At 40.2% G+C, this 20,993-nt stretch overlaps 1 protein-coding gene and 1 long non-coding RNA gene across 9 annotated transcripts in view; one reads left to right on the top strand and one right to left on the bottom strand.

The window, feature by feature from the left end:
* The window catches only part of TENM3 (teneurin transmembrane protein 3), a 2,405,282-nt gene that overhangs the window by 71,276 nt on the left and 2,313,013 nt on the right, over nucleotides 1–20,993 (bottom strand). For 5 of the 8 annotated variants that reach the window (XM_082444075.1, XM_082444071.1, XM_082444072.1 and 2 more), the window contains one exon: nucleotides 6,828–6,974. In XM_082444075.1, coding sequence (XP_082300201.1) covers nucleotides 6,828–6,974 — 147 coding nt within the window. Of the gene's footprint in view, nucleotides 1–6,827; nucleotides 6,975–7,886; nucleotides 7,905–9,491; nucleotides 9,519–20,993 lie in introns of all 8 variants that reach the window. The other 3 variants (XM_082444070.1, XM_082444076.1, XM_082444077.1) reach the window with 1 other exon arrangement.
* LOC309651415 overlaps nucleotides 1–20,993 on the top strand; it is a 375,253-nt gene that overhangs the window by 241,700 nt on the left and 112,560 nt on the right. The gene's annotated exons all lie outside the window — the stretch shown is intronic.

Below are 20,993 nucleotides of genomic sequence, written 5' to 3'. Positions count from 1 at the left end.
AAAATCTCTAAGTCACCCTCTTTGGCAGAATCAAATTTAGAACAGTACCTATCCCGTTTACATTTAAAAACATAAATGTGCATCTAAATTCAGTGAAGGAGGCATAGAAACACGCACTCTTTAAGTTGTTGACAGTGGTTACTCTTGACAATGAGAATGTAGCACTTGTGTACGGTTACTAGTAATAACCCTCCCCAGGAATGCAGAGGTTCTTAACATGGAGAAAGGGGACACTTTCTAAAGAGGTTCTGAATGATGCCCTTTGTTACGCTGTAAAGCTTGCAGTGGCAGCAAAGGGTAATGGGTGTAAAATACAGGGGAGACTTTTAGTTCCAGCCTGTGTGGCTCTGATTTTCCTCTCCTTCTAAGACTCATTCGAAACACAGTGATCAAACCCCACGTTCCTTGTGTACTACCAGGAGGCTTACTGGGGTCCTTTGCTCCTGAGAGCGCAAGCTGGACTTTTCTTTCCTAGAAGGGGATTCCCGGGGCTCTAAAACTTCTGTGGACAGTAAAAGGGTTCAGAGTAACCTGAATCTCTCCCTATAGTAGGACCTCATAGTGTCTTTCAAATGAATAGTAATTCCCCCCCGCCCCAAATCATCTGCCAGGTTAATGTATTTTAAGTCTCTGAGACTGAGTGCCATTCTATATTCTGATATCTGGATTCTTTTTAAGAAGTACTTAGGAACTCTTGTAATTTCCTCCCTTCCCTCCCTCCCAACCTCCCTCTTTCTTCTTCTTTTTTTAAACCATTTTCCCCCTTCTCTTCCTATTTCTGTTACTATTTTATTTAACTTTTATTTTTCAATATGTTTTTTGGAGAACACAAATTGTCTCATACTCCTGCTAGGACTTCCTAAAACTCTATTTTCAAATATTTCCTGATTTTCTTTCGGTAAAATCTCCAAACTTAGACCAGCTCTGTCCCTTCATCACACTCATTCTGATGTGTACATGAAAATTTCATTCATTGTTTCCCTCCTCATTTCCATTGCTAGCACACTCCTGCTTTCTCCTGCAGTTTGAATCTTTTGTTTGCATTTTTCTTCCTTCCTTTCTCTCTCTCTCTCATTACGGTTTCTTTTCAATTTCTAAATGAGCTCAGTTGAATCTTCTTCCTTCTCTACAATTATCAACCTCTGAAGATGTAAAAAAAAAGCCTGTTTTAGATACATCTTCCTGACATCTAGCCCCACGAAGTAACAACTCTGAAGGACAAAGACTAACTCTATCTACTTACAAGTAAGATGCATCTTTCCTGGCAGGATTTATACTTTGACACTCTACCATCTTGCACAAAATTGAGGAAGAGGCTTTAAGTCATTCTTGGGCCCTCAACCATCCAATCTGCAGGAGAGGGCTTGCGTCCCATGCCTCTGGTCCCCACAGGGGAGCTATCCACTGGAGGACCAGACAGGGAAGCAAGATGTCAAGGGGAACTCTGAATAGATCTCCCGAATGAGAAGGACAATGGGAACATGGTAACCACTGCCAGAGACAATATATCTTGGAGAGATCATCTCATTAATAAGCATCTTGAGTCTCTATAAAAACAGAGTTGTCTCTGGCAAGCTGTTGCATTTTGATGCTTCTGTGGTGGGACCACCATATGGGGAGCTACTGAAAGTCAAGACACCCCCTATTGAATGAGATTTGTAGTAGGGTGACCAAGTGAAACTGACAATGCGTACATTAGTGTTTGGGAGAACCGAGAGGTGCCTCGTCAATCTCAGGCATGGAAAGCATGTCAGGGCATGGAAAGCATGTCAGGGCATCGAAAGCATGTCAGAGGCTCAGCACTGGTTTCCTTGCTCTCAAGTGAGAAGGCTGGAATTTGGGGGGGAAGGGAGGAGAGAGAGACTAGAAGATTCCTTCTGAAACTAACAGAATTCTACTAGCCATATGAAGTGGTTATTGGAGCATACTGTCTGGTTATACTAAAACTAAATGCTATCGACAGCTATTTATATTCCGATAGTTGAATCTGTTTTTCTGCCTACCCACCGTCCTTACCCCTTTATTCTGGAGACAGAATATCAATTTTCTTGTAGGGCCAATGAGAGTCGGGCTCAGGCCAGAGCCAGGTCTCATGTAACCATTGAAAAAGGTGTCCTCCCTGCACTGGGCTTGTTATGCTAGAGGAATGTAAACCTCGAGCTGGTGGGAGAGACATCCAGAGAATGGTGCCAGCATAGAACAAGCAGAGTTGACAGATGATTAACCCAGATTTCTGTTACCACTGTCTGTACACCTAGGTGCAGTTCTCTCCAAACTTGTCCGTTATATAAGCTAAGGATGGGGTGGTATGGAGTCACTGTCTTCAACCCCACTCCAGATCACACAGCATTTAATAGGGACCAGTTCCCATCTCTTCACCTGTCTTTTCTCTGATCTTAGCGACTTCACCATCAGCGTGAGTTCTGGGATATGAACAAGACACGGCTCAGTCTAGAGGGAGAATGACTTTGTAGGTGAAGATAAAGCTGAAGAAGAAAAATGTAAAAGCCAAGTGGAGGCCTGCAGCATGGATCACTTGCTCAGAAAGCTTTTCCAATGAGGAAAGGATATCTTGTCCTTGCTTCCGAAGTGCCTACAGGCCCTGTGTGGAGATGTTCGCCACAATTCTCTGGTCCAGTGACCACAAGTCTCTGACGTCCACTGTGTGATTTAAAAATGGACTCTCCCATAGCCCACCTCTGCCCCGATGTCTGCTCCAGCTGCCTGTGTGTGACACCTGGAGCTCAGATTTGAGAAGCGAAGGGGGAGACACCTTGTTGAGTCCACAGAGAGTGGGGATCTTTGTCAAGGCCTTTATGGTGGGTAAAAGATGGCCTTAGTTCTGAAAAGCTAATGGGTCTGTGTATGCAACAGCTATTTATTTGAGCCTTAAAGAAACAAGGTCCAACTGAACAGGAGATTTACTTCTTATGGCCGTGTAGGTGTTGCGAGAGTGGCTAAAGACAAGTTCCTCCCGTCTACTTTATTGGTAGCCCACTTCTCCTAGTCTTCATCACAAATTCCCCTCAAAGGCTGCTTTTCCTCAAGCGTGTTAGAGACATAAAGGGGAAGTTGGCTCCACAGGCAGAGAGGGTCACCTATTTTTCTTTTAAATAAATTTATTTATTTTATTTATTTTTGGCTGCGTTGGGTCTTCATTGCTGCGCACGGGCTTTCTCTAGTTGTGGCGAGTGGGGGCTACTCTTTGTTGTGGTGTGTAGACTTCTCATTGAGGTGGCTTCTCTTGTTGTGGAGCACGGGCTCTAGGCGCGTGGGCTTCAGTAGTTGTGGCACACAGGCTCAGTAGTTGTGGCTCGTGGGCTCTAGAGCACAGGCTCGGTAATTTTGGTGCACGGGCTTAGTTGCTCCGCGGCATGTGGGATCTTCCCGGACCAGGGCTCGAACCCGTGTCCCCTGCATCGGCAGGTGGATTCTTAAGCACTGCGCCACCAGGGAAGCCCGGGTCACCTATTTATTTAGTGAGATCCAGAGATTGAGGATCTTTAGGCTTAGGCAGTAGAGATGGGGTGAAGCGGATTTGGTAAAGGAAGGTATATTTTGGAGGGGAAGGAAGACGCTTGGTGTAAGAAAAAAATATTTATTTCACCGTATGTGGCTGTCCTTTCTAAAATTTTTAAATATATCTTTTTCAGTTCTGGGAATAGTAAGCAACTTTCTGTGTGTGTGTGTGTGTGTGTGTGTGTGTGTGTGTGTGTGTGTGTTCTGCAAAGTTCTTAAAGTTGTGTTCTACAAAATTACTCAGACTAGACTAGCAGCTATTCGTATGATACGTTTAATTTCTGATTCGGGCCAAATCAACCTCTTCATCTTCTCCTCCTCCTTAGTTACTTAATGTGTTAAATCAAATTACTTAGCTACTTTCTGGCTAATTCACCATTTTGACATCAAACTTAGTTTAGACAATGGATCTCTAATGGTACAGTTCCTACGTATCATAGAATTTCAAGTATAGTCCTTATTTTAAACATTCTGTTTTATTGTCCTCATATAATGATAATGATATCCTTAATTGCCAGATTATGTGTCTTGAGTTGGGGTTTGGTGTGGAAAATACTGTCTGTATACACACAGCCCATGCTTAAGTTCAAGGAACCCTCTAGCTTGGGTTATAAAGCATCCAGGTTACAATCTCAGGATATAATAAAGCTGGCACTGAGATTCCTTCCCAGAAGATCAACAAAATTAGGTTAGGGACAGGAATACAAATTATATGAGATAAGTAGAGAATCCACAGGAGGTCTTCTATCAGCTCAGATTTCCCCTTGGAGAGGCAAGTCTAGAGATAGCCTAGCTTCAGGTTAAGAAGAATAAACAAAGGGGGAACGAGGCCAATTCACAGCTGATAAATTTTGAGGAAAGAGAAACCTCCTTAGCAGATAACAATACTAAAGAGTTGATTAGCCCCTCAGTTACTCTGCAGCAGTCTCTGCAGACTTGGCCCTGCCCTTTGCTTCCCTCTGCACGAGTCTGTAACCTCCTCAAAGTATTCTTTCAGAAGACAAGTGTGAAATATCTGATCAAGGAGGAAGGGAAGGGACTTCCCTGGTGGTCCAGTGGTTAGGACTCCGTGCTTCCACTGCAGGGGGCATGGGTTCGATCCCTGGTCGGGGAACTAAGATCCCTCATGCTGTGCGGCAAAAGAATAAAAAATTAAAGAGTAATTTAAAAAAAAAAAAAAGGAGGAAGGGAAGCTCTCCTTCCTCCGTGGGCATTAGAAAACAATGGGGTAGGGGCTTCTTGGGGGAAAGTAAGGAGGAAAGTTGCCGTCTGGGCTGGGGGTCAGAGAGGACTGATGCCGTGTTTCTAAGACAGGCACATGGGCACGGTGAGGAGGAATCGGGGCAGCTCCATATTGTTAGGCAGGAGAGGCTGCGAGGGCTAAGGGCCACCTAAACCTATCAGGAGCAGACAGCAAGGGAGGCTTCAGCTCAGAACTAGGGGCTCAAGTTGCTCAGGAGTCCAGGTTAAAAGAAAACAGGGAAAATAGTGAACAATGTGCTAGAATGAAAGGGGAGAATTGCAACTCTTAGGAAGATGAGACACAAATAACGTTTGGTTTCAGAATGACTGTAGCACGTGCACGTGTGTGTGTGTGTGTGTGTGTGCGTGTGTGTGTGTGTGTGTGTGTGTGTTGGGGGCAATGGGGAGAGCTGAGAGTTGGTTCGTGTGTGTGTGTGTGCGTGTGTGTGTGTGTTGGGGGCAATGGGGAGAGCTGAGAGTTGGTTCTGGCACTCTGCTGCCGAGAGAACAGTACAGGGCAGGCCTTGTTTTTACTGTGTTTCCCTTTATTGTGCTTCAAAGATATTGCGTTTTTCATACATTGAAGGTGTGTGGCAGCTCTGCCGGGAGCAAGCCCACCGCGCCGCTTTCCCAGCAGCATTTGCTCGCCTTGTGTCTCTGCACCACATTTCGGTAATTCTCGCAATATTTCAAACTCTTTCATTATATCTGTGATGGTGATCTGTGATCGGTGGTGACCTTTGATGTTATGACTACAACTTGCTTAAGGCTCAGATGACGGTTAACATTTTTTAGCAATATCTTTATATTAACGTATGTACATTGTTTTTTAGACATAAGGCTATTGCCCACTTAACAGACTACAGTATAGGTTAACTTAACAGTGTAGGGTAAACATAACTTTTATATGTACTGGGAAACCCCAAAATTCGCGTGACTTGCTTTATTCTGGTACTTGCTTAACTGCAGTGGTCTGGGACCGGACCCGCAGTATCTCCGAGGTCTGCCTGAAGTTAGGTCCACTTTATTTGGAAAGGAAAAGGCCATTCAACCTTCTCTGACAACCTTTTATGAATTTCACCCAGTCAAGGGGAGCACTTTTGAAAGCAAAAGAAGGAAAATTGGATAATAATAGCTGCTACTTACAATATAATATATCCCTGGCAATACACTAAGTACTTTACATTCTCTCACTTAATCCTTCCAGAAACTCCTTTATCACTCTTTTACACACGAAGCCATTGAAATGTAGAGGGATAAGAACCTTGTCTAAGGTCACATAAGCACGACGAGTTGGAGTGAAGATCCGACTCTAAACCTGCACTTTTAACCAACACATATTGCCCACGTGGACACTCCCAAAAGGGTAGGTGGAATGAAGGCGGGGGTAGGGGACACACACTGAGCCGCAGAGCAGGTGACCACAGGGGTCCAGACAGAAACGGAATCCTTCCAAAAATCTCAGTCCCAAAGGGACACCAACCCTGAACAGCTCCAGGGGCGAGTCCTCCATCACTGGAGACAACCACTAACGCTCACTTCTCTCTTCTCTGAAACTGAAATACACTAGCACGGAGGATGTGCGCAACGGGGAAAATAGTTAAGGATAAAAAGACACTGGAAGTACAGCTTCGAGGGGATTGCTTTCTGTTCCTGTTTTTTTTTTTTCCTTTTCATCCAAGCCTTCCAACAGAAGAGCTTGGGAACTGTCTTGCATCTTTTGGAATGTTTCATTATTAAAATACTGCTTTAGAGCTCCCAATTTACAGGGTCCTAAAAACTGCAGCGAGGAGAATTGTCACCTGGAGATTAGGACGAGGAGTGGAGAACAATGTACATTACACGGTAGCTTGGTTACCTTGCCTTTTCCCTGAATGATAACAATCTTGCATTTGTCTCAGGGAAAATAGGGAGCAAAATCACCCTATCAGCACTCATACCTTTTTCAAAAAACTTAATCTATGGGGATCGGATTTTTTTTTTTGGCAACAGATAACCAGGTACCCGCGAGAACTTACAAGCCTGAGTTCTGGCACAAGCTCGCCTTGCTGCTCAGCCTCTCTTACCTCCCTCATTGTCCTTGCCGTCTGCGCAGAGGGTCTCCATGGCCACGTCACAGCCCGCTCCCCTCCACCCTGGCTGGCAAACACAATGCCAGCCGTTTTGGTCCAGCGTGCATCTTCCATTGCTGTTGCACAGACCGGGGCACCCCTCTGTCAAAAGAGACAAAGAAGGACAACGGAAGTGATTTGAGTATTGAAAGTTTTTGCACCTCAAATAAACAAATGAGGGACACTTAGTGGGAACAGGCCTTTCGAAACAGCACAAATACTGTAATTGCACATGGATAGAAACAGCAACATTATCTAAGGAATCTCATTCTTATCCAAGTGGCATCTTTGATTGGCCTGACCCTTGAGACACCACTTACCTGTGCAGGACAGAAATATCTGCAATGATCCACTAAACTGCTGCAGGCCAGACAAAATTAACTTAAATTTTTTTCCTTTAGCAAAGCAACAAGGGTGATTGTAAGGTGTGAAAAAAGCGTCACAACAAGATCATTTCAGAAGCCCTAGAATAGACTTTTTAATCTGTTGTAAACAATACTGGTCACTGGTTAGACATGCCTTCTTAAAAGCGCCTTGTTGCTTTCAAAAATTCCCTCTAAATTTAAAAGCATGAAAGCGGGTATGAGGATATGAATGATGTTGAAGAGAACATTAATTTTATCTGGCCTCAGAGTTGCCGTATATTCATGTGAAATTACAGTGCATTAAATAACTGCACAAAGTATAGGCCAGTATTAATGACTATACTTTATGCCGAGAATACATTCCTTTTCACAGAATAAGCAAAGCCCAGGAAATAGTGAAGCAGCTTAGCATCTATTCTAACAAACATTAGGATTCAGGCTGCATACGGATGGGACAGGACCGACAGGATTTCCAACCGAATGTAATAGCTGTGCATATTGGATTACTTAGGACGGACAAAATGAAATACCATAAGGACCACAGTAAAACATCGATAGACCGAACAAAAACGCGGTAGTCACGTGCTTCAAGACAGAGCGCGAAGAGTGATAGTTTGTGACAATCTCCCTAAAGCTTTTATGCTGTTACCTTTATATCCTATCTTGTCTGCTTTTATGGGCAAGGAGGGAAAATTTGGGAAACAATGAAAATAATTTAATATATCCAAAATCTATAATTGTTTCAGCCTAACATGACATTAAAAAAAAAAAAACAAATTCTGCCACTTCCTACAGATGGTAACTGGCATGCAGCCAACATGATCTGTTTATGAGGATGACGTTCGGGTAGATTCTGGAGCGCTTGTCTGTGAGCGTGACACGACACTGACAGAAGCGAGGATATAAACGCTCTAAAATGGCAAGAATAATTGGCTATTAATCAGATCTCTGTGGAAAGAATTACTTATAATTTGGTATAAAATATATATAAGTAAAAAAAACACTTGCTCTAGCAGTTGGGGTTTGTTCTACAGCTTCTTATAATTAGAATGCTACTCTTGTTTTGGTGACAAAATTTAAGGGAACAATCCGTTTAAGGATGTTTATTTTAAGTCTGTATTAAAAGAATTATTCATATCTTGGCTTCCCCTCCTCCACTGTGGAACTTGAAATGAAAAGATCTCAAAGAGACTTTCTGTCTCTTAAGATTAGAGTTAACAGAAAGAAGACTATTTTGACAGTCTCTTGTGGCTGGGTATGATGAAATTACACTTATGGATACCATCAGGTCAGGAGAAGATTAATTTTGCTGCTTCTTTTCTTTCAGACAATTACCATCTGTATTTATGGAGTATTCAATACCTAAAAGGTGAATTTCCCTTACGGATGTTTCTGTTTTGTTTTTAATGAAAAAAAAAGAAAGGGTTTAACTGCCCCACTGACAAAGAGGTGCAGCAGCTGACTGCAGGCACACAAGAAGTTATTACATGAAAGCCTGGATATTGTCATGAATATTTTCATATTCTAATGAAAAGCACAAACAAGGAATAAAAAAATAGGTACTCTGAGGAGGAAGGGAAAGGGAATTTTCTCTTCTGAAAAATATGGTTTTCACTTATTTCTATGATAACTGAAGATAAAGAATCTGCTGTTTTCTGCTGAGTGGTGTTATCATTTCTGTTTTCTAGAATGCACAGTATTTTGTAGTTTTTTTAGAAAATCACAAAACATAAATTATGATATCACATATATTTTGAAACATTGAGAAAAAGCCAAAGAAGTTTCCATATGAGGATAAATGAGATTTCTCTCAACATATGTTAACCAGAATCTTCTTTAGATTGACAATTTCTTATTCTGTGATAAGAGAGTGAGCGTTCATGATTCTTGATTTAGAATTTAAAGCCTATGAGCTGAATTGCCAACAATGAAGACCTTAAAGCCAAAAAAAACCCAAAAAACAAAACAAAAAAAAACCCCAAAACAAAAAACAGCAAATGTACTGTTATCTTCAGTTTTTGGTTCCAGTGAAAACTAACGTTTTTACATAGGATGAAATCTGTGATAACCCAAACTTATAAAAATGAGACACAGACATTCAAGTCTCAATACTTTAAATCCAAAGGATTTCACATAATGTAAACCTAATATATAATTTACAAAAATATGCATGAAAACAGTCTATTTTCATACCTAGTGCAAGCTAATACACCGTTATATAGAGATATGGCAACAAAAAGCAAGTATACAGTACCTTTAACTATCTTATCCAAATAGTGAGCTTGAGAAATTAAAAAGGAGAAAAGAACAGACAGACATTTCAGAAGTGTCACATGGGACAAGGAAATTTTCAGAATTTACATGCAAATTGAGTAGCTGCAGCTGACATAAGACTCACATCACACGACAGAGATGCACTTCCTATCTTCTAAAAATGCAATATATTCACGTTTTAGAAAATGTAGTCACGATTTCAGGATATGCTCAGCATTTTCAGGAAAAGTATGCAGGGAAACTAACACTTTCTTTCGCAGATTATTTGGAATGGACCCACCCTGATCCTTCCCGAGATTATATGAAAGCATAGCTAAGTAGAACAATGGAATCAATTCTTTATTACTAAATAATTTTGGAAATTTACAACTATGAGATCTACAAATAATCAACGTTTTTTTGTGGGGGGAGGTGAGAAAATAATTCTCTTTTTTTCAGTTTGTTTTTAACAAAGTAGTTTCACAAGGGTCACACAGTGGAAGGGCAGAAAGAATACACAGAAGGCCCAGAGGAGCCATTTATGTATGTTCAGATGCTTTCTTCAATCTGCAAGATAAACCCACAGAAATTCTACTTCATTCACCTTCTCTCTTGAGTTACTTGCATATTTACAAATAATCAAACTTTGTTAATAAAGAAGAAAAAATAAAGAAGGAAACTGAGAGTCCTTGAGCAAATTTAATATAGTATTATGAAAAAGGCATGTGTAAGTTCTGTAGACTATGATTACCCAGTAGCCCTTGACTACATGTCAGACGCACAGTAATGTATCATGTATGTAGTCTATTAAGAAATACGGACTAAGATCTTGTTTCTTTTCAGGATTCAGACAGGAATAGGCTCTGTTTCTCACAAAAGCTTTGCTGGAACAGTCAGGATTAAGACTGAAGTCTTTTACTGTACCTGTCCATTTAATCTTTCATGAGGTTACAATTAGCCTACACCTTTCCTCTTGAACAGAGGCATAAATATCCCTCTCCGTTCACTCACTGGAGAGACCTAATATATTCTTAATAAGCCTCAAATCTTCTTGCTTTGCCAAAATTCATACATCTTTAATGGTCTAAAATTGCTTTTCAAAGATGCTTATGTTGATGATTTTTCATTACTGACATATGCAAGTGGTCGCAGAACTTTTAACAGAATGATTTAAACTATAACTTTCAGTTGAGCTACTCAAGTCTGGTAGTTCTGTCACGTGTGTAAACAAAACCATAAATGGTTTAGACCCATCTGTACCGTGCATATAAAAGGATGCCTCACGTTGCCACAGGATTCCATCAGAGGCTTCTGAATTGCGTTTAAAAATAAGCATGTTTATGGCTAACTGACAATATACTGCAGGAGAAACTAAGGGGGAGGAGAAACAGTGTCAAGCACTAGTCTGAAATTACAATTTCATAAAAATAATTCTTTTCAAACATTAAAATAAAAATGTATTACTGTATAACATCATTCATATACTTTCTTAATAATTCCTTCGAAACATTATATAATCCAGTAGAGTCCCATAAGAGCTCATTTAATACGGAGGATAAACAAAGTGCCTTTAAACACTGTGGAGTTCCTGGTTCACCTCGGGTAGTATTTCTGAGGGAATTCTTAGTTTATGAAAATTAACAACGCTGATCAGAGTTGGAGTATAAGCCTTTGGCTTTTACATCAGGTCCACTTCAGTTAACACAACCAAAATAAGGAATGTAATTAATCCTGATCTGGATTACTAGTTTTAAAGGAGGAATAAATTAGAATCCAGCCAATCCCATTATTTTAGCAAACAGAATCAATTATGCAAAACAGTGGATTATAGGTAAAGGTAGGTTTGTCATTGGGCCAAGAGAACACTGAAAGTGGAGCTGAAATTAGAAAACACATTTAAAATATACAGCAGGTCAAATTTTACATAAAGCTTTAAATATTAAAAATATTTAAAACACATTCTGCAAAAAGTTTTAAAACTAACCATAAGAAAAATATCTGTACTGAAGAAAAAAATACAAAGATGTATCATTTGCATTTTATATCATAGGGAATAGTTGAGGCTGATAGCTTAAGACTAAGAGAGAAGGGGGGGGGAAAACCACCACCTATATTTTGGCCAAGTAGAGTAAAATTTCCAACAATACCACAAAACCCTGGCTCTAAATAATGAAGAAGTTAAAAGAAGATGTCCATATATGAGGTTCAAATAATTATTAAAGATAATAATTGCAACAATGAAAACATCATTATATAAGCCACTACAGGAAATCATCAGAAAAATGCAGGTATGTTGTAAAAAGCCATTAGCAACAATAACTGTAAAAAATAATACAGTATATTTAAAAAATTAATACACCTACCAATTGCTGAAATGCACATTAAGTTGCAAAAAAATCACTTTGAAAACGAAGAACTGTGTTCTGACACTAAAGGAAAGTTGTTCCTATTAGATCTACTAAGAAGTTTTAAATTTGTTTTATAGAAGAAAACTCTTATAAATATGAGCTCTAGACATATAAAATGGAGCCCTTTAAAAAACTGTTCTCCAGTAAAATGTTGTATTCATAAAACACTTTCCCTGGAGTTTCAATTATTTATCTTTCTTTTTTTTTTAACATCTTTATTGGAGTATAATTGCTTTACAATGGTGTGTTAGTTTCTGCTGTATAACAAAGTGAATCAGCTATACGTATACATATATCCCCATATCTCCTCCCTCTTGCTTATTTATCTTTTAAGAAGACCCCTGTGGGGTACAGGAGGTGAGTGTTACCGTGTTTCCCATAAGACAGTGGTTCTTAATCTTTTGGGGTCTCAGATCTCTGAGGCAAGTGGTGAGACTTATGGAGTCTCTGCCCCCCACCCCAGCGGAAAAAAATGCACACACACGCACAAAGTGCTGCTTATGATTCTAGCATTTCAGGAGCTCTGGTTCCATAACTTGCAGATTACAAACACCTGGCTGATGTATTTTTGAGTCCCAAATTTCTAGCTCTAAGTGCTTTATACCATTCTCTCATTTAATCTTCACCACAACCCTATGATGTAAATACAGCTGATACGTTAAACGCAGATGAAGAAAGGAGGAGAGAGGCAGTTTGTACAAGGTCACGGGCTGTCTAGGCTGTCTGGCTCTGGGGCTTGCTCTTAACAACTGTGTCATAATGCCTCTTCTTAGACATTTAGAAACAAACAAAAATTTTTTCTTTAGTAGAAGAAGGGAATGAAAGAAGCTCAGAAGTACTGTGCAATCTTTCCTGACCTAACAAGAATCTCAGCAGATACTTGTTCCCAAAAGCCATAGGGTAGTACCACCATCTTTTTGACGTCTTCTACAAGGCTTCCTTGGGAAAGTGCCAGGTGTATCCACCTTACATGGCAGAAGGCAGACGAGTGTCTTCAAATGCTAGGGCTCATCTTGGCCTTAATCGTCTCTCTTTCAAAATACATTCCGATACAGTCATCCCAGAACATAACAAATGAAACAACTGCGCCAGTTTTGAGCCCAGGCACTGGAAGTCCTTGGTCTACTCGCTGGTACAGGTGGGCAAAGGCTCAGTGAAATCTGAGATGCGGGAGAAAGGTGTGGCTCCTCAAAAGAATTTTTATTCTACGATTAGCTCATAAACCTCCAATATCACCAAAGCAAATGACGAGTACTGTATCCTCTTCACACACTCCCCTCTAGGTGCTTCTTTTTAAAGAGAATTCTTTCTCTTTTCAAGGCCCCTGTTTACCATACTTCCCCCCTTTACTTCTGGGGAAGATGGGTGGGGGGATGAACACAAATTGATTTACTCTTGTCTGTACGGCTTAGTAAAGGACGTGGATTCTACAGCCCCTAGAAGGAGCTTGCTCAGTTAGTCTTCTTGTACCATTTTTCATTCCCGATGTGGAGAGCGGGGAGGAACAGCAGAGCATCTCTTTGGAAATTCTGCCGACACGCTGTTGCCTCCTCTGCTTATCTGTCAAAATTATGGGCAGCCCTGCTCCATTTCCTCTACTTAACTGATTCCTCCTGTTTCTCCCCCTGAATACGTCTCATGGATGAAGTCTAGGACTATAAACACCAGGGTAAATGTAAAAGGAGAGGAGAAAAAAGTCCAGAACTAGCCGTGATCAATTCATTTCAGTTAAGAGATTCCAGGAAAACACAAGGCTTTAACAACGTATAGACATAAGTGACTTAACGTGTAAATCTTCCGCATTAGAAATGCAAACTCTGTGGCCACGCTAACCACTGTATTCCCATCTCCTGGCTCACGAGGGATTCTTAATACCTGCTGAAGAAAATGAAGAAATGTCCTTATTACGGTGCTCCTACGGAAGCGGAGCAGGCCCTAAGGTCCTTGTCCCCAGGTCCTCAGCCCGCCTTCTGTCTGTGGAAACACTTTAGCCACAAAGTAAGTTTAATCAGAGAAGCGAGAAAATGCAGAAACAGAGGAAAACAGTCAGAGGAGACCAATCAGAGTTTGGTCATTCAGCAAAGTCAGGGACCTTCAGCTCCTCCTCAAGGGCTACAGGTCATATTCTGAGCCGTGTCCTGTGAGCTCCTGTAGATACTGACACCCTCCACGAGGCGGAGGAGGACGGCTACATGGTGACCACATTGAAGCCGTGACATAAGCTACTCCACTTCACACAATTCTGACAACTGGCCTCAAAGCAATGGGAACAAACCCCGGAACTAAAGATTAACCGTACTTAAAACAACCAAGGTGACGCTGATCAGACCATCACATTCCTGATTTCAAGACGACGGTCAGAACTGCCTACGCTGCCCTGCGCCCGCCCTCCACCTGTGCACCCCTGAAACTCGCCTTTAAAAGCCCCTGCCCCCTGAGCAGCCATCGGGCGTTGGTTCTCGGACAGGAGTCCACCCTCTCCCCTGGCTGCCGGCCTCCGAAATAAAGCAAGCTTTCCTTTCCTACCAACACTTGTCTCAGGAACTGGCTTTCGAGCAGCGAGCAGCTGGGCCTGAGTTCGGTAACACTATGTCCTACACGTGTTTGCAGCTTTCAAAGAAATTCTGTGAATAATAGAGAGGCTACCTTTTGGGAAAGAAGCATATGTGAGCAATACCTCATTTACAATATCCTTCCCCTCTCCTTCACCCATCTGTTCCTCTCCCCTTGCCCAATCGATCTATCCTAATTATATACAGCGGTATTAACAATCACTAGCATTTACTGGCTGTTACTATGTGCTGAAAACTATGCTAAGCATTTTATATGAACTGGCTCATTTAATTTTCACCACTCTATGGGGTAATAGGTACTTTTATTATCTTCCCTACTTCACAAATGAAGAAACTTGAGGCACAGGAAATTAAATAACTTCCTCAAGATCAAAATGCAAGTGGCCAAAATTCCAACCAGGTGGTCTGAGACCAAAGTCCATACACTCAATAAACAAGCTCTGTATACAACTCAGCAGAAGCCGAACTGTGTACCTGGGTAAGATAGACGAGAAACATACCTGTTTTTGGATTGGTCAATGAATTTACTTGAATGAGAAATAAGACAAAAAAATGCGGAAATCCTTATTTCAACACTGACAATTAAAGGGAGAAACTGGGAAGTGAGATTAAAATCCAAACAACTTGAAGTATTAATCTGTGGACACAGCCTCATAAAGGAGGGTACTTTATGTAGTTAAGAAACCTTTACAATGAGAACTGCTGTGACTTGTTCTAAAAATCCCAAGTTTGGAAAACCGATCGGCAGGATATTAAAACTGAGGGATAAAACCAGGAAAAATTAAAACAAGTGAGTTTGAAAAATCAAAGACCAGAATCATTTCAGTTGATGTCTGTTGTATAAGAAATATTTGCTGAGTGATAGTTCCAAAGAAGGCTGCTCCTTTAAAAAAGAGGTCAGAGGAGTATATGTGCCTGTCTGGGGGAGGAACTGGGGTATTTGGAGGTCTTCACGGAATAAGGTTAGTTCCAACTTCGCTTTCCTTTCACTGTCAAACCGATTCTTCAAAACACAGAGAAGAAACAAAGGCAAACCAAGTTGGTTATATCTACATTAGGCAGCTCACAAGGGAAAATATACCAACAGTCTGACTGTGTGTACACAGTTGCTGACGTGTGTAGTTGTGATCTATTCACACTGTTTCTGCTGTCAACAATGTGCTTGGTTGGAGAACATTAAATAGGACAGTATTTTCACTGGGCTATTGAATTCACTCCTGGGGATATCCTAGACACAGGCAAAGAACACAGATCTAGAATGCTAGAAATATCTCTCAGTTTAATTACTGCACGAAGATCTTAGGGGCCCATCTCCGAAAGAGGATAATTCAAACAGATGAGTCCATAATAAAATACAGACATGTCCTTCCCCATGGTGAACACTGCAAAGTCCTCAGGGTCAAGGACAAGTTTTTATTTAGCATTGTGTGTCTCGTAATACTTTATAATACAGACTTAAAAAATGATTCACGTTAGTATCTCGTTAAAGTTATAAGTAGGTATCTTTCTTAGATTATTCATGTACCAATTTCTGTAGGATGACAGAAAAGCTATATAGTCTGCAAATAAGTACATATTAAATCCATTTATTCCAATCAGCAACTGTTTAAATCAGTGTGCTAGCCGCATACCCATTGATTTGATGTTCCTTAACTGATATGCACTGTACTGTTTTATTACTGATTACCCTGTCATAAAGGATTATGACACCAACATAACTTTAAACCCTGTAAAACAATTTACTCAGGCCGCTTAAAAATATGTCCTCTCTCACCACAGAATTCTCATTCTAAGATTAGATAAAACATTGCAAATATTTTATCCTATTTAGGGGGGTCAATTAATTTGAAATATAACAACTAGCAAGTGAGTTTTAACAACTAGGTTGTGCCAGTAAAGAAAAACGGTGTATGTGTGCACGTATGTGTGTGTATGCGTGTGTGTGTGTGTGAGCACACACGTGTGTGCACATGTGTTTGAAAGAGCTTTTGCTCCCCTAAAACTGGCAGCACATTTTTGAAAACCTGCTTCAAATAAATTGTTTTTGAAAGTTTGCACATTTTATTCTTTTACTAGATTGGAAATTTGGTGAAAAAATTATCTGTACAATACATTGCTTCTTGCATGCACCTACCCAAGCAAAATACCATACTTCAGTTTGGAACACTATTTATGCCAAGACATTCCAAAAGAGTGAAATAATATTTTTCCTCATTTAAGTCTGCCCAGAAAAAAAACCTGGATTCTATGGAAAAGGTGCTTTGAGATAAACCACACTTTTTCAAGTCAGCACTGCTGAAAAAGTGCCAGGATAAGCTGCGGAACTTTGTACAGACAACTGGGAGAATAATATTTGGTATTTTCGTTCAGTTTAGAATTTCATGCCTTGCTGTAGATGACATCTACATAACAGAAGTAACCGTGCAGCAGGCAGAACGCAGACAGCAGGCTCACTGACGCTGGCGCGCACACAGCCTACGAAAGCGGCGACTACTGTTTGGCGTGTGATACATGATTTTTGCGGTAGTCTTTGCACGTGGTGTAATTTCATTTACTGGACCATACACGAAAACATGGAGTGACACAGGTCGCTTTCAGATTTTTACTTGTTTGAGTTCAGTGAATGACATAAGCAAAACCACATTATCTTATGATTGCCTAAATTAAAAAAAAAAATCAGGTATATTTTAGTACCCTGATTTGGGAACTAAGCTATCAGAGACAGTTCTTCACATTAATAAATGAAAATCAGAACACAAATATATTTTACACTAAACAAATATTTGGATCTTAAACATTCTGGTACAGTGAACTTGGTTATTGCAATTACCAAAGTGGTGTCTGCGTAGTACGAACAAGTCTTGTGGCAGAAAACCATGAAAACGATCTATTTGGTCAATATCAAAGAGTGTAATTTCTTCTCTACCATCATTACTTTTGTCTATTCATAACATTTAATATTTAAGAAAACTTATAGAATAAGGTGTAAATAAGTATGTAAAATATACTAGGTCTTTCCGTTGTCAATTTTTAAAAACTTTACCAGGAAAAATAATAAAGTTGAACAATCTGTTTAACTTACTGAAGATAAACTGTAATTTATTTGGAGAAAATTGTAGGTAGATGGCTCTTTTCAAAGGTGATTTACAGAGAGTATTTTTTCTTTATTTGCAGGTGTGAGAGAGTGTGCATAGATGTTTACCACTTGTATCCTGGGTATTAAACTTTTCTGAGCCTTTTTTCATGAGCCGATGCTGGTTACACAAGTCATCTACTCACTTTGTATGAGTGCTTTTCAGTGGTCAAAGTCTATACATGGTATTCAGTCTACTAAAAGACTGGAAATAAATTTAACTTTTAAAAGGAAGTGTGGAGTTTTCAGTAAGTAGTTTACAACTTTCTTAAATCCTCTACAGTACAAATTGATTTTCTCTGAACTGTTTTTTTGTTGCTGCAATTGTTATTCTTATTTTGGCAAGCTATGGGTCCTGTTATCAGCTATAATTCAAACTTTCCTGAATAAAAAAGTGACATTTTATTATTGATATATCGCTGACATGGTTATTACTGCATCTGTTTCTATGACAATTCAATCTTATGTGACAGGTATGTAGATATTATCTTTATCACAGAACAAAATTTAATTTTCACCTATTCTACTATATACATACATGCTAAAACAATTAAACAGTAATTTAGGAGGCAGCATAGTCTAGTGCTTAAGAGGAGGGGGTTGGGAATGGTTCATGTGGATTTGGGTTCTGGTTCTGTTACTTACTAGCTGTGCATCCACAGAAAAGTTATAGAACCTCTCTGAGCCTGAGTTCTGTCAATGGAGATTTTAATAGCTTCCACTTGATAAGGTTGTTGTGAAAATTAAGTAAGATAATATATGCAGAGAACTTTGTATTGTGCCTTAGCACATAGTACACACTTAAATAACAGGTACTATTAATTAACCTTTTTAATAAAGACAGTTTAAAAAGGACAAAATCATGAAGTAACTGGTATCTTTTAAGAGACTATGAAGAAAGAAAGAAATCTGACTTTAAGCAAAGCATCTCCGGGCTGCCAATGATCTGTTTTCATAAGCCATGAGGTCCACTCTGCTCCAGTGATGCCAGGATAGGCCCCCTCATGCTCCACCGCCTTAAGATACACTCCCTTTGATGGGACCATTCTTCATATGAACGGGCTAGATCCCAAAGTGGAGACAACTCCACTTTTGTGTCAAGAAGTTTTCTTATTCTTTGTCTCACGTAAACCCTGTGCTGGTATAGATGCACAGTTCCTAATCAAAATGTGATACAGCTTTTTAGAATAAAGAGCACATCACAACTTGTCCTTATATATTTTGTGTTCCCTCATTAGTGATTTGAGTCGAGCAACGTAAATTAATATTTTTTAAAGGGCTATGTAAATCTTCGTATAACCTGCTCATAAATTTGCAAATACAAGTCACTTTTACCGTAACTACTTGGGAACTAAGACATTTAAATATCTTACTTTACATGCATATCACGATCCTTATAGTGCAATTTTGCTGAAAATTTTTCATTCTGTTTTTCATTATGGAATGTATTGAGCAGACTTAACAGAATATATATTGCTAGCTTTTGCAGCAGAATGATGTGAGTTTGTGTGTCACCATTCCTACATACAGGAGGAAACCCACCCTCATCTGGCTGAGAAAAATGTTCCCAGTAGCTTGTGGGTGCCTTGCTGGTACGTGCAACCGTAATCGCCCATCTAGGCTTTTACTACGGGGCTTGTACCTACACTGGTCACAGATCAGAGAATAATGCTTTTGGGGGCAGGAGAGAGTTAGGGTGTGTGCAGTAACCACATAGATGGTTTTCTCTTTGCTTTTTATGACGGTTCTATGGTGATCTTTTCCCTCTGCATACACCAGTGTGTTGGGAGTGGGTTTCTCACACGCATAATCATCACTACTGGGGACTCATCTGAAAAACCAAGAGTTGAAGAGTCTGTGAAAAGCGTTAGTTTACACTTCACTGTCCATGAAGCGTCTGTGAAAAGCATTAGTGTACACTTCACTGTCCATGAAGAGTCTGTGAAAAGCGTTAGTTTACACTTCACTGTCCATGAAGAGTCTGTGAAAAGCGTTAGTGTACACTTCACTGTCCATGAAGAGTCTGTGAAAAGCGTTAGTGTACACTTCACTGTCCATGAAGAGTCTGTGAAAAGCGTTAGTGTACACTTCACTGTCCATGAAGAGTCTGTGAAAAGCGTTAGTGTACACTTCACTGTCCATGAAGAGTCTGTGAAAAGCATTAGTGTACACTTCACTGTCCATGAAGAGTCTGTGAAAAGCATTATTTTACACTTCACTGTCCATGAAGCGTCTGTGAAAAGCGTTAGTGTACACTTCACTGTCCATGAAGAGTCTGTGAAAAGCGTTAGTTTACACTTCACCGTCCATGAAGAGTCTGTGAAAAGCGTTAGTTTACACTTCACTGTCCATGAAGCGTCTGTGAAAAGCGTTAGTTTACACTTCACTGTCCATGAAGCGTCTGTGAAAAGCGTTAGTTTACACTTCACTGTCCATGAAGAGTCTGTGAAAAGCGTTAGTGTACACTTCACTGTCCATGAAGAGTCTGTGAAAAGCGTTAGTTTACACTTCACTGTCCATGAAGCGTCTGTGAAAAGCGTTAGTTTACACTTCACTGTCCATGAAGAGTCTGTGAAAAGCGTTAGTTTACACTTCACTGTCCATGAAGCGTCTGTGAAAAGCGTTAGTTTACACTTCACTGTCCATGAAGAGTCTGTGAAAAGCGTTAGTTTACACTTCACTGTCCATGAAGCGTCTGTGAAAAGCGTTAGTTTACACTTCACTGTCCATGAAGCGTCTGTGAAAAGCGTTAGTTTACACTTCACTGTCCATGAAGCGTCTGTGAAAAGCGTTAGTTTACACTTCACTGTCCATGAAGCGTCTGTGAAAAGCGTTAGTGTACACTTCACTGTCCATGAAGAGCCTGTGAAAAGCGTTAGTTTACACTTCACTGTCCATGAAGAGTCTGTGAAAAGCGTTAGTGTACACTTCACTGTCCATGAAGAGTCTGTGAAAAGCGTTAGTTTACACTTCACTGTCCATGAAGCGTCTGTGAAAAGCGTTAGTGTACACTTCACTGTCCATGAAGAGTCTGTGAAAAGCGTTAGTGTACACTTCACTGTCCATGAAGAGTCTGTGAAAAGCGTTAGTTTACACTTCACTGTCCATGAAGAGTCTGTGAAAAGCGTTAGTTTACACTTCACTGTCCATGAAGAGTCTGTGAAAAGCGTTAGTTTACACTTCACTGTCCATGAAGAGTCTGTGAAAAGCGTTAGTTTACACTTCACTGTCCATGAAGAGTCTGTGAAAAGCGTTAGTGTACACTTCACTGTCCATGAAGAGCCTGTGAAAAGCGTTAGTTTACACTTCACTGTCCATGAAGAGTCTGTGAAAAGCGTTAGTTTACACTTCACTGTCCATGAAGAGTCTGTGAAAAGCGTTAGTTTACA

The sequence above is a fragment of the Balaenoptera physalus genome (genome assembly GCF_965194825.1).
Source record: "Balaenoptera physalus genome assembly, chromosome: 21".
NCBI lineage: Eukaryota > Metazoa > Chordata > Mammalia > Artiodactyla > Balaenopteridae > Balaenoptera > Balaenoptera physalus.
The sequence above is the reverse complement of the archived record's forward strand: the minus strand, read 5'-3'. Positions and strand labels throughout refer to the sequence as shown.